The sequence below is a fragment of the Kwoniella dejecticola genome, chromosome 1 (assembly GCF_000512565.2).
Source record: "Kwoniella dejecticola CBS 10117 chromosome 1, complete sequence".
Classification (NCBI taxonomy): Eukaryota; Fungi; Basidiomycota; class Tremellomycetes; order Tremellales; family Cryptococcaceae; genus Kwoniella; species Kwoniella dejecticola.
In genome coordinates, this window is record NC_089301.1 from 1,310,767 (window position 1) to 1,335,974 (window position 25,208).

Genomic DNA, 25,208 nt, shown 5'->3' on the forward strand with positions numbered 1-25,208 from the left:
TGTCAAAACTATATGATGTTCATGTAGATCTGTTCCTACCTATCATAATAACGCCAAATAACGAACCATGTATACATCCATACGTCTGTCAATATACATCTGCAATCCATAGAAACAGATTGACAGATAGTACGTTGATACTCATTGCAAACAACAAGCTACACGTAAGTAGTAGGCCGTTCAGCTGTTCAGCTCGAGCTCCAAGAGACCAATTTATTGACGAAGCCCTCAAAGGGTTGAAAGGGTTGATCGGTCCGAAGGCAAAAAAAGCATATCGGGTCTACCTGAGCTCGTGACCAGAGCCACGGCCAGCCAGCCAACGCGTTCGCTTGTAGTGGCATCTTGATCTTTCTTGGGATGTCACCCGAAGCACTAGGGTGTCCGTCTATTTTGTCTCGCAGGCGGGGAAAAGCCAATGGTCCCTGGATTCCGGGCTATCGGAGAGAAGTTACCGCTTTTACCCTTGTTCATCCATGCCTGAAGCTTGTACCCTCAAATTTATCTCTGAAACATCTGTATCTCCCGTCTGATTCGTTTTGGTGTCCGGTGTGCATGAGATGCTGTGGAGCGAAACACATCTATATGCCACGGTTGGTAGACTCGTAGCTGGCGTACATATATTTGACCGATATCTGTCTCTTCATCTGCCTATGCCTATATCTATGCCTACCGAAGAAGTACCGTACGGTCTGTGTCGCGCTTACCGAAGGAACCGCTTCTCTGTGTTGACCGGATGCCGAAAAGGCTCATCCATTCGCCTGCTAAGATGATCTTGCATAAAGCTCTCAAACTCGGAGTCGGAGTCCTCTTGCCCCGTCGCATGCACACATACACACCTTGTATACGTGTACGTAACCACGATCTTGAAGGCGTTACCTGTTCTTGATGGCTTCTACGCCTCATATTGGAGCACAGCATGGCACCATGAACCGGTAGTGACTACTTATCGGTCTTCTAAAGGTCTCATAAACATAATCGGCAAATCCCAAGGGAAACCGGAGAGTTTACAAGAGCAGAACCCTCAATTCCAAATAACCTGCTTTACTGCCTCCCGAGGCAAGGCAACAGATCAACGCCAGAATAAGAATTGGTTAATTACAAATACAAATCAGAGAAACATATGGTATGATGACATACGTCAGTCCGTGTTTTCCCCTTTGCTTTACCCTTGGGTTCCACCTTATATCCGTGTAGAACCTCTTGAATTACGCAATGAGTTGCAGAGAAAGAGATTCCAACTGATGGAACATCTGCAGAAAACGCGGAATACCCTACGCAGCACCCTCTTTTTGCCCTTGAAACTTGATAACCGCGGCATGGGTGGGCGTGAGACAAGAGGGTTTCTATCTATATTTCTATATGTGCTGCAATCGTTTTGTTTTTCCGATCCGATTGATGGGGGCAAACAGAAGTAGAGAAAGAGAAAGACAAACTTATATGAGTTGACCTGTTTATTTGATTTAATATGATCTGATCTGATCACTCCAAAAAGAAAACGAAAAAATCACAGTATCAATCTGGCTACCGTAGCTACATACAAAGCAAAAGCAGGCATTAGAGAGTCCTAAGGAAAAAGGGGAAAAAGAGCTTTTTGGCCCTTGATCTCTCGATACTTTCAAACGCAAAAGACCCTTACACATCCACTTTAATTCATCATTCCTCCAAAATACCATACAACTACAACACTGCAACGCCTAGAAAAAAAGTTGATAAAGTTTGGTAGACAACCACGATATCAGCTTGCCTTCATACATAGGTCATTTCGGTATCCCCTCCATCGAGCTCGACGGACAGGTAATACTCACTCGGACTCGCGAATACCAGAAGAGCTTGCTAGGAGAAGCTCGAGATTTCGATTGGGCGCAACATCCTCGAAATTCCACGTTCTCTTTGGACCCGACGTATGCTATAATACACGACACACAGGATAAAGTCAGGAAAGACGAGACAACCTAGGATCATTTGGGATCTACACAATACACCCCAGTCTCGTGAGTATCTTCTTGCATCGACCTTCTGTCGAGCGGGTCCTAGACCTTCAATCTTGCATCGACTATTTCGTTCTTGTTCGTCGCGTTTCCTTCCAGTCAGGTCTCCTACCCCCTCCCTCCGCATCTCTTGCAACCCTGTCGAAGGAAGATTACATGATGATCATATGATCGTCATCCTGATACACCTTAATGACGTTCTGCAGAATTGTCTTATCCCAGTCATCCTTTGGCCTAACAATCTCATGTACGGGGCTAAACACGCATTTTGATCATTGTTCGGACCTGATCCGCATGGGTCTTTTTGATCTTGATCTTGATCTTGAGTTTTGATCTTTTTGATCTTTGCGTTGTTCAATTAAATAAATACCCTTGCTCACCCCTTACCTCGTTTCCAACCATCCTTTCATCCGTCTGTGGAAACGCCAATCATCTGATCATCCCCACCCCTAACACACTGATCCCTTACATTACGCCCGAGATCCACGTCTTCCGCTCCGCCGGCTTCGGTTCTGGGGTAATTTTGCTTTCCATCTCTGTTGGTCTTGCTTTCCTGCCTCGTGCTTTGATGGGCGTTCCTGCCTTTTTGTGTGTATACATATCCTCCCACCGTCATCCGTCACCAATGAGTACGCGACAGGCTTGAGGCGGATTTTTCGGAATTTCGTCACAGTTTCGCATCTCCGTGAACCTGTCGGTGTTGTCTGTTGAAAGCGCGTTGTCTTGGCTTGTATGGCCTTTCTGCTTGTCTGTACCCAGTGGTCAAAGATTTATGCTGACCATGCATTATCGCTTATGATAATCCGCCTCGGAACCCTTTCACGCTTATACAAAATCCTCATCTCTACTATTACCGCGCTTCGAATCCCTCTCCGAACATCTTTCACGACCCTCGACCCCTTGACAATCCTCCGTGCGTCTTCCCAAACCCTCTCACCGAATATCGCATGGACCCAATGACGCCAAATTGAAACGTACAATGAAATTGCATTGTTGCCGACCTCGAAACTCTTTCTCGGCCTGTGCAACCGTCTTCTCGACCTGTTCAATATTACACAACAAAAAGCAGTCCAGACTCGATAACCATCATCCTTTCGATAGATCATTCAGCTTTGTTCGCCCTCAAGTGTGTATACTCATACTGCGCATAATAACAACGTAGTCTAGTCCACCGGCCATTCCCGACTCTACATCAAAAGCATCAATCGACACGTCAAATTTTGATTTTTCTCTGCTTGATACGAACCACACAAGTTTGCTAAATTCATCTCAATCTCAATCCAAGGCTTTTGTTCTGCGTTGTGACCGATTGACCGGAAGACTCAAAATCCCTCCAACTTCGTCAGTGATACCTCATCGCGCTGCATAGGCTCTCGAATCTCTCTAGTAGAAAAAGGACGATCTTCAACAGGCAAAGGAAAAGAATCTTAGGGAATACCGAAGGTGTCAGGTTAGATTAGAATACGATTAAATTTATCAGAACCCTTAAAATCACTGATACACATCATCCGCAATCCTCATCCCACAAATTTCAAAACAGTGAGCCAAAGGTCCTTCTTCTCTTTTTCTACCACATTCTCTATCTGCTGTGCACCCCATCACTCTTTCCCCTCTGACATGGTCAAGTCTGATCCAGACGAGTCAACGAGTCGTCCTGCTGACACCTATGTCGGGAAGCGTAGCCCCGCCATGTCAGCTGAAACATCACCACATCTCCCCCCTCATCTACCACCACCGGTGTACGGTCAACATTCGGCTCCACTCAGTTCGACACCTTCACACATGTCTCACAATTCCGCCATCCACGATTCACCGTACGGTCCCGGGGACGCCTCCATCACTTCCATAAAGACTGACGAGTCTTCCGTCAACGACTCACCTGCAGCTTCGTCCAAGGGAAAGAATGGAGCTACTGGGCCAGCCGAAGGCAAATCAAAACCTCACGTCTGCCCCATCTGTCATAGAGGATTCACAACTGGAGGTCATTTGCAGAGACACCATAGGATCCACACCGGGGTGAAGGCTTTCAAATGCCCTTTCCCTGGTTGTGAGACCAAAACTAGTAGACAGGATAATTTGCAGCAGCAGTGAGTCATTGTCCCTCTATTCCCAATCGTTCTTCTCATATGTTTTTGCTAATATTGCGTAGCTACCGCACCCACCTTTCTCCTACGCTTCGTCGCGGATCCGGTTCCGCTGCTCGAGCTGCCGTCAACGCAGCTATGGAAGCAGCTGGTCTGAAGTCTTCCTCTCGTGCGTCCAGGAAGTCCAAAGGATCCGCAGGCGGTACACCTTCGTCCACGGCTAGCGGACATATGCCCTCCCCTTACGCTACGCCAACAAGTCAAGGTCCATCGCCGTACGCTCCCTACATGTACGATCCTGTACACGGCTACCCTGCATATCCACTGCCTCCTCCTGGTGTGGGACTTGCTCAATCCCAATCCGCTGCGTCCAGCCGCGTTCCTTCACCCGTCAACGGCCATTCATCTGGCCATTCGAGCGTCGGATCAATGCCTCCAGCACACCAACAACCGTTCTTTTCGCAACCTTACACATCTCCTTACACCGCTTATCCAGGCGTTCACCAACAACCTTACCGATATGGTCCCGCGAGTGGAATCCCCTCGCCGTACGGGGCAGCACCCCATCCTCATCATGGACTATACTCGCCCGGTATAGCTTCTGAACACGGTCACATGTACAGTCCTATGCAAAGCGGCTTTCAGACCCATTCTAGAGAATCGTCATATGGTGTTTTGACACCTGGATATGGAGGGAATCCTATGGCGAATGGCGGATACCCACCTAGAACGCAGACTTCTACTCCGCTAAGTCAGACGCATGATGATTATGGAAGAAGACCACCTTCGCCAGGTATGATGGGCAATGGCGGACAAAACGGAAGGAGGAGATCCCCACCACACGATATGCTGGGTCAAGGCGTTGTCGATCCCTCGAGCATGTCGACGAGAATGGGAGGCGGTGGACCGATGTCGTACGGCGGTTATGGCGGACACCATAATGGTATGGCGTATGGTTATGGTCAACCTATATCTCAGCCTCATTCTAGGGATCCATCGGGCCACAGGGCTAGCGTGTCGAGCCTATCGGAAGATGGATCGGGTAACGGAGGTTCAGACGGTTCGAAGGGTAAGTCAGAAAATATTCCGACTTCGTCAGCGTCAGCGTCATTGCTACAACTGTTCGCTTCGTGTTAGCCTGAATTGCTTGCTAATTTGTCTTTTACAGGTCTCCATCAAGGCAACTGATCGGCTCCGAAAACGGCCCCACAATGGGCAGAAAACGAAAAATAGAACATTAGACATTTTCCATTGGGTTTTTAATTCTTCATGATCAGCAACAACTGTATTTTTCGCAGACTTAGGTGACAGGATGAAGGTATTCTTTTACTTTCTTGTTTATTGCTTTCTCTGATTTTCTTTCTTCAACCTTCTACTACTTCTCTTTGTCGTCTCGGCACTTCTTCTTGTGAACATATATACCCCTTTTCATTCATTCTTTAAACGTTCTTGATGATTATATTATACCACAAAGGATACGCAAACTTTTCAGTTAAAACACCGAATTACCTTATATATACACGTTGAACGTAAATCGACTTTTTTGATATACGATATACGATATGCGATATACGGAAAGCTGAAAGCTGAGAGCTGGTCAGCTCAGTATTGGTAAAAGTGAAATAAGAGTAAAAGTAGATAGGGTTAGTTCGGACTTGGATAAGACCAAGCAGGGCAGGGATGGCATTGGGATGGGGATGGGGAATAGTAAATCCGAATGAATTGATATGAAGTACGATTTAGCGTATGACTTCGGCATTCATGATTTAAGGCTGCAATGTTCCAACTGAAAAGAGATATGCCGTGCCGAGTAATTGTCCGTTTGTTTGATCACAATTGGCATGACTGCCGTGCATGAGGTATCCTCTACATCGTCCGCTGTGGAGTCGCTATACTGAAAATAAGATCTACAAATAATCTGCTTCATCATGGCATATTCCCGCGTCGTCTCGTCTGATCTTACCTCAACTCTTTTTCACACTGACATTCCCTCCCTATTTTCTCAACTATACTTTTCTCCGCCTTACTCAACATCCCATAATTCATCTTCCATCGCTTAGTCTTTTTGAGCTCTATCAGATATCTCCCTATCCTGATCTTCGCTTTCTCTTCCTCCCTTCCCTTGTCCTCGTCCTCGTCCTTATTCTGGTTCAAGCTGTCTGACTGTAGTCCGGCATTCAATGCTTGCAATATCGTACCTAGTATATCAGGTTCCAGGAGATTCATGAGGATTGTCGAAAGTACTTCGGGCTCATACATCGATATCAACTCGAAATTGAACGATGGAGATGTGGTTAGATAACGTAGGAAAATTAGTCCTGCGCCTGGCAACGTTGACTGCGTGTCGAGATTTGTGGGTAATGTGGGTTCAGAAGGTGTCGCTGGTGACTCAGAGGTTGTCGTGGATGATCTCGATTGAGCCTTGATTGCTTCACCGCTGCATATCGACGCACTTGTTTCTTGTTTGGAAATCTTTCCGAGCGCATCTTCATCTCTAGGACGGGATCCAGTATCTCGATGATTCGGCTGAGGATCGACGGAAGGTATTTGACCATGCCTCTCTGACCTTATGACGCCTTCATTCTGTATCTCGGGAGGTGAAGGGCCGGAGCTCGATGGGCTACTGCCATTGACGAACGCTTTCTTCTTACCTTCTCGAGCTTGTCTGAGAGAAGCGAAAGAATTCGCTGATCTGGCATCGGGCGGTACCCCTTTAGACTTGTCTTCTCCTGTCGCGTTGACGGTAGTTTGAGGGTCAGGGTTGGGACCCTTCGCATCCAGCTTGATTGTTTCTGCCTTATCGCTTATTTCCTGTATACTGGCTCCGGTCGATATCGTCGACTTTGATCGTGCGTTTGAGTTCGCTATACTAGGCGGTGTGAGTGGTCTTCGGGGTTTTGCCTGACAAGATTGTTGCAGGGAATCAGCTTTCCCATCACATCGGAGGCATGGGTCAGTCAACTCACTTTATCTTGCTCATTCTTCCTGCGGAGATTGTACAGTTCCTCCAACTCTGATTTGACAACCTCATTCGTTTGATCTGTTTTGATGATTCGTTCCAGATCTAAGTTGATGATAATGGATAAGCAATGAAATCACATTCATGTTTCCAACATCAAAAGCTCTCGTCTAGCTTTTCAAGCTTCATTAAGCCGGTGAATCTGACCCGAAATATTGATAGCTCACCTTGAATTGCTTCTTCCACCTTATTCAACCCCTTCCTAGCTAGTCCACGCCTATATAAGGCTTTGATATTGCCCTCATCCAATTCCAAGCAGGTCGTACAATCTCTTTCGGCATCGTTTAACCTGTATCATATCATATATTAGTCAGGTCTACCGTGATGTGTTTGATTGGCAGATCTCCATGATAACCGTAGGAATTGGACTAGTGAGGAGGTAGCTTACTTGTCCAGTTTGAGAAAAGCTTGAGCACGATTCGAATAGGCCAGTGGGTTCGTAGGATTATACACTATCGCATTTGTATAATGGCCTGTGTTGTACTCCGTCTCAGCGAGCAGTCTTAAGAGTAACAGTATGACGCGAAAGCTGCTGATGGAGGTTCACCTATAGCCTCGACCCACTTCCCCTTCTTGAACGACGTATTGCCCTACCAATTTGACAGAATTGTTAGTCAAGCTGCTCTTCAGCTGCGTTGAAGGGAGAGAACACGAACGAATCACTCACATCAGCACGGGATTTATCCGATTTCTCAACGTCTACTTTGACTGACATCCTCCGAAAATCTTTTCACACAGTATCGCATACGATACTGCGGGAACGCTGGTGAAAGTGACCTAGTGTATGGTGATGTTAACAAAGATTACAGATGAATGGAAGACGATTGGAAAAGTTGAATGAGGATGGACATGGACGGTGGAGGGTCCGAAATTGCGAATGTGAGATAGACTCACCGTACGCGGACAAGGGGTCAAAGCGATCTAAGTCTCGGCTAGGAGATTACCCAGCGAACGGGACTTGACCAGCTGGAAGGCTGACTCCGACACGACTGGGAAAGCGGATACATTAGGTGTCCCGGCATGCTCTGACTGAGCTGAGCCCCGAACGAGACCGACAACAAGGTGAGAATAACCGAAAAAAGTCGAAAGCCCACACGAAACACGAAAATGTCAATCGAGATGGAGAGACTCTCGCCTCCTTCCGAAGACTTCCTCCGGTCCAAGGGCAGAGTGACCACCCTGGGTAGGTCGGCTTACCTTTCGACGGCATACCTCGATTGAGCTGAGAATCAAGATTGATCACACAGGCATGTTCATCATTGACCATCATGCTGTCCGAGACGAACAAGGGAATCAAGTGATGACAGAGGAAGAATCAGTAAGTTTCAGCCCATTCAGCCCATTGTTCGATGGAGTAGGAGGTAAGGCAGCTGATTCTCGGTGAAGATAGGTGGTGGTGGTGTATTCGGTATGTTTCAGTTGCCGGACTGGTGTATCTGGCATTACCTGACGAACGACAATCGCCTGGCTTACGGAACATGATGACCTGACCCCTCTTGACAGCAATGGTATCAGCCAGGATGTTCTTACCTGCCTCCCATTGCGGCTTACTCATCGATTGCGGTCTCGACTTCCCACAACGATTCGCAGATACCTTGGACGGGTTTGGCGCAGAGATGATCTGGTACAGAGCTCGAGAAGGCAAAACTACTCGAGCCTTGAACATCTACTCTGGGAGTACGATAGGGTACGGTATATCTAGCTTGAATTGCTTGCTACCTCCCTCTATTCCTCTCGCTTTCTGACTTACTCCCCGTTGAGAGAGCTCCATCACTGATTGAAGTATACTCATGGCTCGTAGGGAAGGCCATCAATCGTTCAAATACTTATCTCCCCAGCTCAACCTACTCCCACACGATCTGATCTTACCGCCCTCCCCATTCTGTCAACCGTACTCCCATCTGCCCGAATACATACATGTGGTTTGTAATACCCAACGAGCACGACTCATCATCGACGAGCTCGAGGAAATACGCTCGGTAGGCATACAGGGGGTAGGAAAGGGATGGGACCCGAAGATGATTTGGGAGCCTATGCCAGTGCGTCTGACCCATGCCTTGCCCAAGCCTAAGCCTTGGAGGTGAAATACATCGACAGATGAACGCTGATCTCTTGTGTTCCATGTCCATACATAATACAGTCAAGTTGTGTTCCTTCAGAATTGGATGATATGTTACAACTGATACCGTCATTCTACGTATTCTCACCGAATTTACTAGAACTACAATCGATCCTCGGTATCACTCTTTCTTCCGACCGGGGACCGTGTCAAGAGGATACCGAGAAAGCCACAAAAACGCTCTTCGATCTGTTATCACCTGCAACACCGGAACATATGCCCACGACCATTACAGCAGGCGAGACCGCAATCAACATCCCGGCTATCATCGTGCGGTCCGGCGAATTGGGCTCGTATACGTATGCAGCCGATTGGAAAGGATGGGTAACCCCCTATTACGGTCCGGACGAGCAAGATAAAGTTGTCGATCCGACCGGAGGAGGTAATTCGTTTTTAGGTGGATTGGCAGCTGGCCTGATGATCTCACAGGGCGATATGCGAATTGGTACGTGTCTATGTTTCCGACTCACAAGATCATGTCTCCTTGAACACCTCCCAACAGCGATATGGACCTGCAAGAGAAGATGCTAATCATTTGGCCATGTCTTAAATGCAGCTTCGATATACGCTGCGACTGCTGCATCGTTTACGATTGAACAAAGAGGCCTCCCGACACTGACCAAGCATATTCACGGAGAAAGGTGGAATGGCGATGACCCCTGGCGAAGATTACGCGAGATGGCATCAAGAGTCGATCAGCTAGAAAAGGACTCAAGATCCTGAAATCACAGAATCATTGCGACCTCGAATGAATGTGTACAGGATCATAGCATTTGAGGGAGAGCGCTTCCGGATTGGATCGGTACTCGTTTGCATTCGACATCGACAACATTCCTCCTGAAGAGGCGCACCGCGAATACGTATAAAAGGGATGAGCGAATCGAAGGTATTGGGAACGAAATTGAGACTTAGACCGAAACCGAAAGTGGGACGGAATACACCAGATTGAAAAGACTCATGAAGACACGTAAGAAGCTGGAGAGAAGGAGATCAGGCAGCGGGAGTGGAGGGCTTGATCTTCTTGGCGGCACCTTGTTTGGCGACGAGAGACTATACACGAGATTCGACAAGGTCAGCTCAGCTTAGCCAATGATACGGGGTCGCGGCTTATTCGACACGATGAGGAGATGGGATAAGGCTTGGGGTCACACGTACTTTGTGGATGTGCGGTAAAACACCACCCCCTGCGATGGTTGCTCTAATCAACAAATCTAATTCCTCGTCACCTCGAATAGCCAACTGCAGATGTCTTGGAGTAATTCTCTTGACCCGTAAATCTTTGGCGGCGTTACCTATTCATTCGTCAAGTACCAGACCCATCAGTACGAACGATACATCGAGATCGACGCGTCGGGCTAGATGGAAAGCGTGAGGGAGAGGAAGTAGAGAAACTGGACGTACCGGCAAGTTCCAGTACTTCAGCCGTCAGGTACTCCATTATAGCAGCTACGTATACGGCGGCTTTCGCGCCGATTCGAACATTGTTTGCATTTTTGCTTCGTAGGAATCTACATCACCAGGACAATGTCAGTTTGACTTCCATCGGATGGAGAGGTGGTGGGTGAGGAGTGAGACCCATAGAAAGGCAGCTTACCTGTGAATACGACCGACGGGGAACTAATCCAGGATATTTATGACATTAGTACGCGTCAAAAACCCACGGATCCATATCGGGGGCAGGAAAAAGATGTAGACGTAGATGGAGACGTACTTGGAGACCAGCTTTCGATGATCTGGAAGTCAGAGTCTTGGTCTCGGACGAGGTCTTTGCCTTTCCTCCCTTTCCACCTGTAGTCTTGGATGACATTCTGCTTGGTTGTGTATAGATAGATTGGTGATCTGAGCGTAATGAGTCTGGGGATTAGAGTATAATGGTATTGTATAGTATAGGATGGAATGGTAATGCAATGTGTATGGTGGTGAATGTAAGGGGTAAATGAGTAATCTAGGGTGAATTCCATCTTTAGATTTGTTTACGCCGGGAATAAAGATCACTGGGCGTGATAGTGAGCGGCAAATATCACGTGACCGCACATAGCCCCATGATATTATTCCTCCCCCTTACTTAGCCGATTGAACGGGATCAAAATCATCCAAATGGCGTCTTCAGGCTCAAAAAGGTTGCTTCATCAAATGAATTTTTTGGATGGAGATATCGTGCATCTCACATTTAACAAGTGTTAACTTCACTGGGAATCAAAGCCGTGGTACCACAACATAGCCAGCAGCCATAAGAAGGTACGTCGACTCATACTGTCTCCTTTCTCCACCACCAAGAGGGGCTAGTCACATATTGTCTTTCGCCTTTTTGGAGCACACTTCTCCAACCACCTCATCTTACTTGACCCCTACGATGCTACCGCACTGGGCACTGAGTTCACCATCAAAGAATGGATGAATAAAGATTATAAAGCCTTATCCACCTTAGTAGGGTGGAGCGAGCCTAGAAAACTCGCGACTGAGGGGTCATGTCCAAATTCCCATATACTTGCTCACTCGGAGGTATCATGGCTCAGAGACAACGCTGATACAAGACATTGCAAGCAGGCTTTTCGGGCAACATGGACAGTGATCCGGAAACGACGTCGAAACTGAGTACGGAGGAAGTGTTGCGGCTGTTCGATACGATCCAGACGTCTGTGGAAGCTACTTCATCATCGTCGTCATCTTTGTTGAACAAGTAAGCTTTCCTTAGACAACCCATTCATAAGCATCACTAAGGCTTACTGATCTTGTTCTTTCAGGGTGAAGAGTGATGACGAATCACTCGATTTCTCAAATGGCTTATCCTTGCTACTCCTTCGACCGCAACTCCTCCTGTCCTCCTTACATAACTTGATCATCATGTTATCGCTACGCCTCCTTGACCCATCTCTCCCATTCCCGACACCAGAAGAACTTCAATCTACCATTGCGCTATCTACGCCTCTCACCGCTCCTCGATCTCATACCAGTATAAAAGGTTCCAAAGGTATCGTGGCGGAACTTGGAGGGGAGTTGATACTGGGACAAGAAGTCATGGATAAGATCCGTGGTATGGAGAGCAAACTGGAATATCAGATCAAGAAGCTAGTCGGGCTTGCTGAAGCCGACGAGAAGAAGGGAAGCAAAGAAAACGATGACGAAGTCGAAGAAGGTAAGTCTGGATCAGCTTCTCCTATCCGCATCTCGGAGCGTCAGCTGACGTTAGTCTTTCCCATTACAGATCCCCTATCGTTCCGACCTAATCCTTCAGCAATTGTTTCTTCCCGTGAACCCACTGCCAAATCATCTCGACTCGAAGCCCTGGAGAATCAGTCAGACTCAGATGGCGAAGCATCTTCATCAAAGATATACAGACCTCCGCGTGTAGCCGCTGTACCGTATCTCGACCCCTCATCGTCCCGGGAAGAGAAGAAACAACGTGAAAGACAGGCTCCTGCATTATTATCCGAATTCGCTCAGTCCATCGATACTGCGCCCATCATGGAATCGACTTCGGGATTATCTGTCAGGCAAACTTTAGGTGGTAGTAGGCATCATACGAACTCTACATCCCAGAAGAGGGCTGAAGAATTGAGGAGGATCAACGAGTTTGAAGAATCCAATATGACTAGATTAGTGACTTCCAAGAAAGAGGCCAAGAGACGTAGAGACGACGAAGCTGCCTTGGCTATGGGCTTCGGGATCAATACTGGGCGAAATCGAAAGGGAAGGAACGGGTTGGAAGCTGAGATGGAGGGTGTGCTCAATGAACGAGGTTCGAAAGGTGTCTGGGATAATGTCGGTAAATTGGGAGAACGGGGAGATGCTTTGCAGAGGGGAAAAAAGCGGATGAAGCGGTAGTCGGACATTGCTCCTCTTTCACTATCCCTTGTATCATCAATGCATCCTGTTGTATGTTTCGCATGTCTGTTGCCCAGAGCTGGTTGTTATGTACTATTCTGTGGACGAAGATCATCGGAAAGGTTTGAACACGTGGAATGGACTGGGAAAGTCATGTTTCAAGTTGATCATGAGCGTGTTTTGACTATACCGGATACACAGCAACATTACGAGTACATCACAATCGCATCTGATACACCTGATCAGAGATTGTGGAGAATGTCCCACACCTGACCCGTCGAGAATGCCCAACAACCCTCTTCCAACTCAGCACGGAGATACTCAAGCCACTGCTTCGTCTTTCTTATCCAAGGGAGACTCGCTCATCCCCACTTTGTCGAGACTATCTCAATCTACCTCTCGCCCATCTATTAGCGGCAACAGCGACACATCCGATCAAGGCATCACACGTCAGACCATGAAATTGGGTAAAGAAGCATGGCGTCGATCCGGCCTGGGGTCTTTATGGTCCTCGAACGACAAGAATGAATTTGACGCTTCAAAGGTCAGGTCGAAGAACGACGAAGCCCGTCGTCAATCAATGGAGTCAACTTCGACAACCGCATCATCATCGACATATAACAAACTCCGTTCGCAGCCACTGGACACTTCTTCGATACTGTACCCTACTCTCACTATTCATCCGCCTCCTGTACAGCACAACGTTCTTGTCCTATCGCTTGCTCACGTCAGCTTGGCACCCCCCACGTTGAGTAACGACGAGCTATTTAGTATATTGTTGCGCCGGCTCGAGCCGTGGGTAGGCGAAGAAGCTGAAGGCGGATATGTTTTAGTCGTACTAGCTGCGGAGGATAGTCTCGCCTCTCCTGGGTCCGGCTTGAACGGGAAGGGAAAAGAGAAGGAACGCAGGAAATTACCGGGGATAGGATGGTGGGTATGGAGATGGAAGAGGCTACCTCGTAAATATCGCAAGAATCTCAAACGCCTTTACATCGTTCATCCCTCCATGTTCACCAGAACACTCTTACCTTTCATCGCACCTTTTATCTCGCCGAAATCGTATTCCAAGCTACACCCTTTACCGACGTTACTGTCGCTCCACCATACCTATGGGGTCTCGTTGAGAGGAATCGATATTTCCCCTTCTGTATTATCGACAGAATCGCGTATCTTGAAAGAACGGCCAGATCTTTTGCCACCCCTTTCAATCAAACGGGATGATAGACAAGCCTCAGGGTCGGTACCGGCGCTGAAGAGGATGGACAGTGAATCGAGCTTAGCAAGTTGGGGATATCATACGATCTCATCAGCAGTAGAAACCGCCGCTTCTTATCTCCCTCTTCCCCTTCCGCAATTCGGCGCATCCTCGCCGTCTCAGTGTGATCCACTGAGTAAGGTGGCTGCAGGCCATTGGAATAGGAATCTTGATGAGTTAATAGCAGAATGTGGAGGGAATATACCTCCGCTGCTGGTCCAGCTGAGAAAGGTCATTCTGAGGGAATGCTTAGGCACAGAAGGGGTATTTAGGAGATCATCGAATGTACGTGCAATGAACTTATAGCCTCTCCGTCTCAATCGCTCGCTTGAAAGCGTTTCTGACATGACTGATACCTGATTCAACCTGACCTGTATTCAGTCGCCGCTTTTACCTGCTACCATATCCTTACTGGACATACCCATAGACCAACAACCTAATTTACCTTGGAACGAATTAGCCAGGGAGGATCCGTTATTACCTCCTAAAATACTGAGTCGGTTCCTCAAAGAACTGGACGAGCCGGTCATCCAGCATGGTTTGTACGGTGTCATCAAGCAGGTCAAAAGCGTAGACGAGTAAGTCGAAATTGCTTAGATAAGTAGAGAACTCGTTGTAGCTTCTCGCAAGTCACCGCAGATCGGCGATACTGATCTTCCTGGTCCACAGCATTAGGACCATGTTCATACCCTCCCTGCCGAGACCAACTTATCAAATCCTTGCTTACACCACACACCTAATGCATCATCTCTCCCTTCATGCCGACCGCACGAAAATGACTCCTCTGAATTTATCGATTGTCATCTCGCCTGTACTGATCTCCGGACCGGATCCGATCGAAGATACGATATTGTGCTTGGAACCATCTAAACCCCTTCCGGTGGGCCTGAAGGCTATGGCGGGCGATAAATACGAGCAAGGACAAGGGACATTGGTGGGCCTACTGGATATGTGGATCACGCATTACGAAGATCTCGAAATTAAAGAAGATGGACTTGTGAGAGAAGGCGGGAAGACGCATTCGTTGCTTTCTAGCGGTACCCATACTGGTGGACATCAATCAATGGCGGCAACTCCAATGTGAAGCTGCCTGGACCTGGTGGTTTGTCATGACAAATGGACAATATGTAGCAATTAAACGGATCTTCAAATCAGTCTTCGTTGTATCACACTCACGCTGCTTGATTGCGCCTATAAACGATAAACTCGATGTATCATATAGAGGCATAATTTCATGAGCAGTACACCATGTTCCATATCCTCAATCCACAAGTGGACGAGGCTCAATGAGTCATTCGAAAAAAATTACCCTTGAAGGGCATCGTGTCTTATTTTCTTTTGGGTTTCATGTCAAGTAATCCGGCCAGACGTGGCCCCGATCCGGGTGGATACAGGAATGGCGGAATCTCCAGCATATGATGTGCGTCTTTCCGTCACTAAACTGAACTGGACTGATTGAACAGAGCAGAACCACCCTGTCACTTGACACTAACTGATCAAATGCTGCTGTGGTCTAGCTACTGTGCTTCGCCAGGGACCACCCTGTCATTTGGAGTGCCAAGTGTCTGCTGTGGCGTGACGATGAATATCATCAAGTCTGAATACCTGCATGAGAGACTTCTTGAGCTTAGAAGGGGTGAAAGTGTGTAAGTGATTTGAGAGTGAGAGAGAGTGAGGTTGGCGGAATGGAATTAGGCTCGGCGTTTTTGGAAGTGGTTCTGTCAAATGACTTGATCGTGCTGTCCAGTCGTCCGGTCAATGATGGATCACTGCACTGCCTTACTCTTCTCTTTGTGCTTTTGCAGCCTTCCTTCCTATTCCGCTTCATGGATGTCCATGAGGACGATTGTGGATCAAAGCCAAAAAGGAAATAGCAGGCATCCACGTAGGCAGTCCGAATCCGTGAGGTGGGCTCCATACGGGAACATGTGTATCAGCTCTGCATTATGTCGCGTTGACACTTGTGTCTCGAATTCGACGAAGACGAATGTCGACCCTAAGGCGGAAGAGGATCTGGCGTTGGCGTTCTCAAGCGATCTGACGCTGAACTGTGACCAAGTAAGGGTATGGGTATGAGTATGAGTCAGTGTCGAATATTCATCGCCCGGCAGCACCCGAGATGTGCGCCAAGTGACTCGGCAAGACATTTTGACGAGCATACCGATATACTTAGCATGTCTTAAGTCTTATGGCTTATGGCAGGAACCGATCATAGGGTGAAGATGAGGGTACTACCCACTTCACATACAGGTACCGAAGAGGTGACAACCCTAAGTTTCAGCGCTTGCGAGGTCAGATGAGGTGGGGTGAGATGGGGTGGAGAGGGATGGGGTGGGGGGGTAGAGGGTCGTCAAGGCCAAGCAGATCATCCCATATTAAGATCGGTCTCGCATCGTCCCGTTCACTAGTCCGCACCGATTACCAGGAGTATACGATTGCAAGGGGAGTTCAGATAATCCTTAATCCATTCGTAGCACGATTGTCGTGACGCACAGATGATTGCTCACCTTCCATGGTATGGTGCAACTGCGAACTTCCGCTTAAGGCGACAAAAAGGGATGTCAATCGCATATCTGATATGGCGTTCGACCCTGCGTCCCGCACATCAATTATCAATTACTATAAATCGATCAATCGATGAACCTGAACCTGATCGTTAAGATCCGAAGTTGTATCCTGAACTCAGGTCTCCTCGAGTAGAGTTCGGCTCTTACAAGTAGTCATTTAACGTAAGTACAGTAGGCTTCCTGAAATAACGGGTAGATTTGAAGGTAGTGGTGGAGTCGATCAACACAAGATAATATGCGGTCGGACCGTTAATATAATGACCAACTTTACTCCGTGCTCTCCAAAGTTCCATGCCCTTTGTAGATCGTCGCTTCTCCCCGTGGAAGATAATACAACGTATGGCGTAAGGCATCGAACATTTGACATGGCTGTGTGCAGCACTGTCTAGCCGTAATCCATCTCTGCGTTTCTGACACGCAGACTGACAAGGAATGAAAATGTGTGTGTGGGGAGGGCGGCGGGGATGAGCGAGAGGGAAGGAGTTTGATCTACATCCGAAGACATCACTGAAATCAGTGGTGATATGCGGCCCCGTACGCGGTGCGGGATTTGTGGCTCGCCCTTATGCTTGATAGTCAGCGTGCACACTGAAACAGTCTCTGACTCGAGAGCGCTGAGCCTTGGACATTGCTGATGTCATCACCGAGATCTACGATGCTCAACGCTAGATGCTAGCACTGAAATAGTGGGTGTGCCTGTCTTTCAGACTAAACTGAGATAAAGCGAAAAGCGTCTCGTGATCTGGCGGCTAAGTTGTCCGGTGAACAATCAGACGGCGTGTGACTTGGACTTGCTCGGATTGGGAAGGATCCTTATGGAAGATCATTCCAGATGCAACCCGACTTGCAGAATCACCGGCAATTCTTCGCTGACTGCGGAGTTCTGCGGAAGACGTAGCACACCTATCTTCTCGTTTGAGTGACGCCGTAAGGCGCAGGATTGTGGTATGGGAAGAGAACCTGTGTCTCGCCGTAGAGATTCTCACTCGCATGTTGATGCTTAGAGCTAGACGAGGAACGCGATCACCGAGATCTACGGAGTATGATCTCCCTGCACGCCTTATGAAGGAACAAGCGCTCAACCATCGATGCGATTTACTCGTCCGTGCCAAAAGTCTGGATCACTTGACCTCAGCTCAGTAGTCAACGACCTGTGCGAACACAATGTAAAGGAGACAGGAGGGGAGAAGATCAGAGCATTTCATCGACCTCGCCACAATGTAGCAAACGGGGAATTATTGATAGGTAAATGAAATCGGATGAAATGAAATGAGAACCCAGAATATTCTACGACTTGAGAACAACCCGGTCCAGAATCTGAAATGTCACGTCTTGATGAGATGCCATTTCGAGCCATAGCGTATCAGGCGAGTCAAGAAGATAGGAGGGAGAACGTCGACCTGAGCTATATTTCGTCCGTCCGTGCATTGTGCCAGAACATCAAGCTATCTTTGGAGCACCACAGACTCAGGAGAATTAATCTACCGAGACATCACTAAAATGAGAACAATCCCAACTTTCTTGTTCTGCCTTGCCTTGCTCTGCTTGGGCGCTTGCGCGATGTTATCTCTGGTCCTGGATGTCAGGGCATATTGGCCGAAACCGATTACTCCTTGTGCTGGATGTCTCACGCTACTGGAGTTTCCAAAGTATTTGAGTCAGAGGACTTCTACTTGAGTCACGCATTTCCATTGCATGCCAAGCTTTTTCTTTTCTTTTCTTTTGATCCAGCCTTTTTCAATCATTCGATGGAGTCATGAAGAGCACCTGACTCTCGCCCGCGCATCGCTTTCAGAGGAGTCAGATGGATACTTACTTGCTGTACTCGGATTTTGCGATATTAAAAACGCATTCTCGTCATTTCCTCAATTACGGTGCATATGCATATTTGATGGCGTTCGGTGGCGTATCCACCTCAGAGGGATTTTTTAGCCATGGGATGACGAAGTCCGCGTTCTCACGCCTTTCCGTCTTCCGTTCACGATTATGTGCAAGACAAGCTGACCAAAGGCTCACCAGACAAGAGATAAGCAATTTACATAACGTAAAAATAGCGAAATAACCCAGTACCTAATAATTTACTTGTCGGTCTCACCCGTGTTGTTCTGTTGGAGGTCAGGATGATTTTCTAAGAAGCCAGGATTCAGGAACATGCGCTATCTCGATTTCGTCTGTTAAATAAATCGTTGGAGTAGCCCTAGAGGCTAGATCACTCCTGCGGTCTGCGGTGGGACTATCCAGCGGTTCGGAAAGTGTTTTGCATGACCGGACTATTTAGTTTCCGGAACTCAGCCGATGGGAGTATGCAATCTCATGTTGCGGTCGATCCCTAAAGGCTCTTCTAGCTTTGCCTCAGGCAAGGTGGAATCCCCTTTTGCTTTAGTATTTGCCTCTGTAACGTCAGATCATCGCAGGGCAGGGCAAGACCGAGAGAAGAGATAGTGGATCGTAATGACATGACATGACATGACATGACATGATGGGTTGCATATGGTATTAGAGTCCCGTAATGTCACGTTCAGATTCTTAGATAAAGACCAGCTACACCTCTTGCTCAAGCTCGATGATCGTCCACTTCGAAGATAGTCGTCATCCCAGTTTAACCATTTTAGATTTCGTCGTGTTCAAGTAGTGTCAGTAGTATAACTACAAATAAGCAGTTAAAACAGACTTAACTTATCTATAGCTCCTTCCGACACCTCATTTCTCTCCTTGCTGTGAACTTTGTTTGACTTGTCTTGCTATCTATCTATCTACCAAAGCAACAGTAAAATCGACGACCCAAGCCATAACAACCCAACTTCCGAAACCCCAATTCGACCCACTCTGGTCTAGATCAGATCGCGTTCAAGCCAACTTCGAACGCTGTCACAATCCTCGAGATCTCGTCAAGATCTCATCGCTAGAAATTCGCAAGTCATCTCTGAATCGCTGGATCACAAGCACGACTACATCGGACATTCGATCCCCAACGACTCTACCAAACCGAGACATGCGTTGACCATCTTGCGACGAGTAAAAGCTATCTCTCTCCACAACGTCACACAAGACACGCCTACCAAATAACTCTAACTGCGGCATTAATTCGTTCCTGTTGTGGTTCCCCGACTTTCGACTTGCAAGTTAGCGTGGGAAATCAATCGCACAGACTTGGCCCACGGTGTGAAAAGGTTCCGATCGTCAAGACAGGCGTTTTAGGGGGAAAATTCAGGTACGGCGAGGTCTCATCTTGGCTGTGCGCTTAACCGGTTCTCCTTCCTCTTTCACACGTGGCTTTTTTGGCTTGATGACCCCACGCCCCACTCTTGGGTACTCCCCGTCCCCTGCGATCTATCCGTGTTCTCGTCTCTCGTTCATGATCCGATCATGTTCAACATTCTCGATTCTCATTTCTGATTGCGCGATGAGAAACGGAGACGAGGATTTGGGTAGTGCGGAGATGATATGGGTCAAGGAGTACGTATGTTGGGCATGTGCTCTCGACTCTCCCTGAGATGAGAAACTTTTTCAGGGTCTTTTCCTTTCTGATAACGAAATTTCCTCTTGGTCATGAGATCAACTCATTCTTCGTTTGCTATTCAACCCTTCTCCTCGTTGTCTCGGTCCTGTCTTCTGTCCTTGCGCAGTGGGTCAAAGGTATCTCCTTACGTGACTATCCTGCTCGAAGCATGTGATCTTCCGCCTTTTTTTCAGAAGTTTCCAATCATTTGCATGTGGAACGAACTGTGTCTTTATCTCAGAGCGAAGGTAGTTCTCCCATTTCATATGATGTCGCTTTTCTGATACGGCTCCAACGGAGATTCCAGCGAACTTTGTTTGTGCGTTCGTCATTATTGTTACGTCAATCCGTCTTTGGGCTCACTCGTCGTTGGCCTATCATTCTCAAGGGGATTGTAGCAGTTAGTCGAGGACCCTGTGAGGCCCGGGCCGGGAGAAGGAGGGGAATAGCGAACACCCTTGCCATTCTAGGACGTTACGAATCACTCCTCAGACGGGATTTACCTCTGACGCCGGATGGTTTCTGCATTCTTCTATGAGGGTCATCCTCACGATTGATTCTGTTCTGAGGTCGCATGTGTCTCATCAACCCTCGATTGATTGTCTCGTGATCGGAAATTGATTGTCCTGATGTCCTGACAAGTCGATGCTGACAACATATTGATATACACGGCACAGATCGTAGCATCGCAGCCTGACGTTAGGGTCCGGGAATCATCTTGTAACCGGTAGTCTACAACTTTCATTCCAGCGAAGTTGTGCCGATCAAGCGTCATCTACCTTATATTCTATCCCAAACACAGCACCCACGACTGTGTAAATACGCCGCACAAAGTCCCACTTCAAGAGACATCGAGCACAGCTTGTCAGATCTCAGTGTCTCGCCACATACGGGGAATCTCCTATCACCCATTACGCACGCACGTACGTCGAAACTGGATCTTCGTCATCTGAATATGTACGTACTCCTGGAAAAAAAGTCAACCTTTCTGTATCGTCGATCCGGGCTTACGAGAGAATTTTTCTATACCTCTCGAAAAAGTCACTACCATTCAGTACGAAAGTTATAACACCACCACACTGTAATCAATATAGACATATTAAACGGTACTATCTTACGAGATATATCACCTATTCTAGTGTCAATCTTTTTCATCCTCTTTCACAAACCACAACCTCCAACCTACAACCTCCCACCCACAGTTCACTGTCTATAGCTGTGTAAAGCGAACGGCGAAGCACGATAATAGACAAGCTAAACTATCGACATATATACTCAAGGCTCAAACTTCAAACCTCAAGAACAAGCTCGACAGACAATTCGCATTCATACATTGTCTCTTGGTGAATCCCGACATAACTTTAGACTAAACTGTTTGCAGACTCTGTCATCAAGAGGTGAGTCATCTCCCATTCCGATCATCCTTCTACTCTACAGTACCATCCCTCGCCGCTCAATCAGTTTGCCCTACTTGCTACCTTACATGCCTCCCCCTCTTGACGCTTTAGACCGTTGAGCGTTTCTTCTTCGTCCGAGCTTCGCTCTCGAGAATGTTGCCCTCCTTTGATCCATTCACGTCATCTTCCATCTTACTGAATAACTTCATGACATACCTTTCCGCCTTCCGGATCGTTGCCCCCTTTGATGCCTTCGCTTCATCTTCCAGATGACTAGAGGTCATCGTGACATACCTTTCCGCCCTACGGATCCGTACTGACCTCATCGACCCTCGGATCCTTCATCGTCATTCCTTTCTTCTTCTTCTTCTTCGCCACCTCCCTAGTCTGTGAAAGGCCTGACCGAGATACACCTCGGTTGCGTCTGCATGACGGCCTTCCCTTTCCATCCCCCCACGCTGTTCATCTCTACGGATCTTTCATTATATCATTGACCTTTTGGGCGCCTTCCAGAAGAAAGGGGTATGATGAAAGGAGCTGCCTTCTACCGAAAAAATATTCTTTGAGACGTCCGGTCCGTGATGTCAAAATCCGCTTTGTCTGGTTGTTCGAGATGGTTAATGAAAGGGTACCCGCTTCTTTCCCTTGCTCCCTTGCTTTATCGTTATTATCCCCACTCACTTTGATCGTCTCTTGCTCTCATACTGAACACAAACCAAGTTATCTGTTAGAACCTTGTTCTTGACTACATTTGTCCATCAGATCCCACCGAGCTTCCCCATCTGTAAATGCCTACGCCGTGAACTGAAATTTGTGTACTAGTTGTTCATAGTCGATAATCGAGGCCAGACCGCAAGCGAATATCCGCATCCGTGTCTCTTCCTCCCTTCACTAGCGCAGGGTGAAGAAGGTGAGTTAGCAACTGACCCTCATGTTCCGTTCCGTGCCAAGCTAATGGCCTGTCTCCTCCTCAGTCGTGTACATCGCTGCATATACTTTTGTACATCGATCAATTCTGGCTGAAACAGAGTGAGTGAGCATCAATTTCTGCTAGCCTAGTCTCTTTTTGCTCGGTTTGTCAGTCTCGTGCACGGTGGTCATGACCGAGAGACACACCTGATTTTTCCTCGCTATGTGTCACCTTCCCGGAGCTAGCACATTGATCGTCCTCGGACCCTTTTCATCTTTTGATGGTGATTGATTCAGTTTGAATCCCCGCTTTGATGGGACTCGGATCAATTTACGACTATCCCTTTTGCTCACCTTTGGGGGGGTTCCCCGCCCGTTTGGCTGGTGAAGGTGACGGCCGGAGTGATTGGAGTTTTATGCTTTCACCGCAAGTTACCCAACTGTTGTGTTTTCCTCCTTGTAATTCATCTGCTTTGGACCTTGCTGTTATGCTTCCTTGTCCTCCCTCTGTCATTTGGCATGCCTTCTCGCGCTGGTCAGCGATGTTAGCGCATTCCTGTGTGTGTCTGTGCGGTTCCTTTTTTGAGTATGATCACCATCAATCGGTAACTGGTAGTGCCCTCAGTGATCAGTGCGTAGTACCGTATATGCGCATTGGCGAATGACTGCCTTGACAACATCTCATCGTTACCCTTAACTTCTTCCATCACAAACATCAAACACCATCAAACCCATCAAAACCATGAAAAATATCCATTTTCTGTTGTTTATCATTTACCTCGTCGAAGTCGTATACCCTCATTACAGACTTGTTTGCCATATAACTTGTTCTTCTAACATTCCTTCGCGATCTTCCACTTCTTTGATACGGAGCTAAAGGTTGGGTCGGTCCTGAGCGGTCAGTATTGAGACCGCCGAGCCTACGTCTCCATCTTCTTGTTGGCGTCGACGTATCACGTACCCGTTCGTGCTGTTCTTGACCATATGGAGGTCAGACGCTACATTAATCGATGCTCTACCGTTTTCGCCCTTCCCGCGTTCGAGTGCTTCTCGCTTGATCGTATGGCACACATGGCTAATGAACGTCTTTCGCAGTCATAGCTCGTCACGTCATCTCTCCGACTTGCGATTATAGCCTTGACCGCATCTATCCCGCTGTCCCCAATTCCCTAATTGTCGAGGCAGACAGTGATAATCACGGCATTGCCATCGCATCAGCATCATTTCACCGACCCAAAAATCCCTATCCGGCGTCGTTCACAATTATCAAGCGAGATCATCGTAACGGTACCCCATTTTCGGATTTGTCGAGGAGGAGAAAACGAAGTCATTGGAACCCGATCACTGTGTATTGATACGGGCGGTACCTGATAGGCATAATCTGGTGTGGGACGAAGAATTTTAGTGCACCGAAGAGATCGTCCCGAAGTCTAGAAAACTTTTAAGCTTGTGAGTTCTTTGTCCTTCCCATTTTTTTCATTTCCGATAAATTAGGTACGAGGAAAAACCTTTCGTCGTGTTGTTCTCCTCCGTACAAAATGCTTTCGGATTCGGCTCAAAGTGTCGAGTCTAGACAAAATGCGGAAAAAGAAAATTTTCTTATTGGAATTTAACTGTGACATATGATCTGATCGCCTTACCAAATATAAAATAGGTCAAGTTCCTTGTTTTCCGGAACGCACTATCGATCAAACCAACAGGCGATCATTCGTCACAGCAGAAATCCCGTCGATCTCGCAGATCAAACCTCTTTTCTCAAACCACAAATTTTATTTTTCCAGCACACAAGAAAATTGGTGCTGCGCGCTTCGATAAGCGATCGATTCCGTTTCGCTTTGCAAGACTGTAGTATACGGACTTTCTCGGACGTATAGCAAATATTTAGAAATACCGACATACTAGGGTGAGTAAAGTGTGGCTCGGCACAGTCATCTTACTACTTTCCCTTCCAATCGAGTTCGCAGTTTTTTCCGCCCGCTTTATCGGTAACTTGCTCTTTTTTCTGTTTGCCGTCTTGGCTTTGAAGACGATAAATCTTCGGAGATCTGGACCCTTCACCCTCTGCATGACTGAGTGGCGATTTTTCCCGTTTTAGTCACTGGAACTGCTTTCCTTGCCTTTTCCCTGCTTAATTATCCCAGTCTTGTTTTATTTTTTCGTTATTCCTTCGGTTCCTTTTACCGTAATACATGGTATTAATCCGTCGCTTCGCTTCAACTGATTCATCATTTTTTCAGGGGGAAGAGCGCTATGAAGGGATTGACAGCGCTAAACCTGTTTTGGGAAAGAAAACCCAAAATCTTATATGTTGCTTAACTCCGAAAACCCTTAGACTGAAATCGCTTTCTGCCGTCACTTTTAACGTAAACGTCTGGTCATATCTCTTCAATTTGACAGTTTATCCATTTTATCACCGTACATCATTATCATAACCCCCCATCGGTACACAATCGTTTGTCAATACAACATCCGCCGCCTCTTCTCAGATCTGTACCAGCTTTGGTCTCACCCGCGCCCTCACACTGTTCGGATTCCTGGTCGTCAGC

The 25,208-nt window shown here is 47.4% G+C and overlaps 6 protein-coding genes across 6 annotated transcripts; 4 read left to right on the forward strand and 2 right to left on the reverse strand.

Annotated features, from left to right (window-relative positions):
- Nucleotides 1-3,677: 3,677 nt before the first annotated feature.
- I303_100500 (uncharacterized protein) lies at nt 3,678-5,209 on the forward strand (the record flags this gene model as incomplete). The annotated part of the gene is made up of 2 exons (XM_018403871.1): nt 3,678-4,075; nt 4,138-5,209. 2 exons carry the CDS (start codon nt 3,678-3,680, stop codon nt 5,207-5,209), a joined length of 1,470 nt encoding a protein of 489 aa, XP_018266525.1.
- An 822-nt stretch (nt 5,210-6,031) lies between these two features.
- On the reverse strand, nt 6,032-7,806 carry I303_100501 (uncharacterized protein; the record flags this gene model as incomplete). The annotated part of the gene is made up of 6 exons (XM_065968132.1): nt 6,032-6,973; nt 7,039-7,136; nt 7,259-7,380; nt 7,480-7,564; nt 7,639-7,681; nt 7,759-7,806. The coding sequence occupies 6 exons, from the start codon at nt 7,804-7,806 to the stop codon at nt 6,032-6,034; spliced, it is 1,338 nt and encodes a 445-aa protein (XP_065824204.1).
- A 392-nt stretch (nt 7,807-8,198) lies between these two features.
- On the forward strand, nt 8,199-9,933 carry I303_100502 (uncharacterized protein; the record flags this gene model as incomplete). Its single annotated transcript, XM_018403873.1, has 7 exons — nt 8,199-8,274; nt 8,339-8,409; nt 8,478-8,499; nt 8,595-8,778; nt 8,893-9,130; nt 9,232-9,655; nt 9,767-9,933. The coding sequence occupies 7 exons, from the start codon at nt 8,199-8,201 to the stop codon at nt 9,931-9,933; spliced, it is 1,182 nt and encodes a 393-aa protein (XP_018266527.1).
- Nucleotides 9,934-10,200: 267 nt separating this feature from the next.
- I303_100503 (histone H2A.Z) lies at nt 10,201-11,017 on the reverse strand (the record flags this gene model as incomplete). The annotated part of the gene is made up of 5 exons (XM_018403874.1): nt 10,201-10,260; nt 10,366-10,502; nt 10,612-10,718; nt 10,805-10,827; nt 10,922-11,017. The coding sequence occupies 5 exons, from the start codon at nt 11,015-11,017 to the stop codon at nt 10,201-10,203; spliced, it is 423 nt and encodes a 140-aa protein (XP_018266528.1).
- A 754-nt stretch (nt 11,018-11,771) lies between these two features.
- I303_100504 (uncharacterized protein) lies at nt 11,772-13,035 on the forward strand (the record flags this gene model as incomplete). Its single annotated transcript, XM_018403875.1, has 3 exons — nt 11,772-11,890; nt 11,955-12,346; nt 12,416-13,035. 3 exons carry the CDS (start codon nt 11,772-11,774, stop codon nt 13,033-13,035), a joined length of 1,131 nt encoding a protein of 376 aa, XP_018266529.1.
- Nucleotides 13,036-13,318: 283 nt separating this feature from the next.
- I303_100505 (uncharacterized protein) lies at nt 13,319-15,374 on the forward strand (the record flags this gene model as incomplete). The annotated part of the gene is made up of 3 exons (XM_018403876.1): nt 13,319-14,575; nt 14,672-14,868; nt 14,960-15,374. 3 exons carry the CDS (start codon nt 13,319-13,321, stop codon nt 15,372-15,374), a joined length of 1,869 nt encoding a protein of 622 aa, XP_018266530.1.
- Between the last annotated feature and the right edge of the window lie 9,834 nt (nt 15,375-25,208).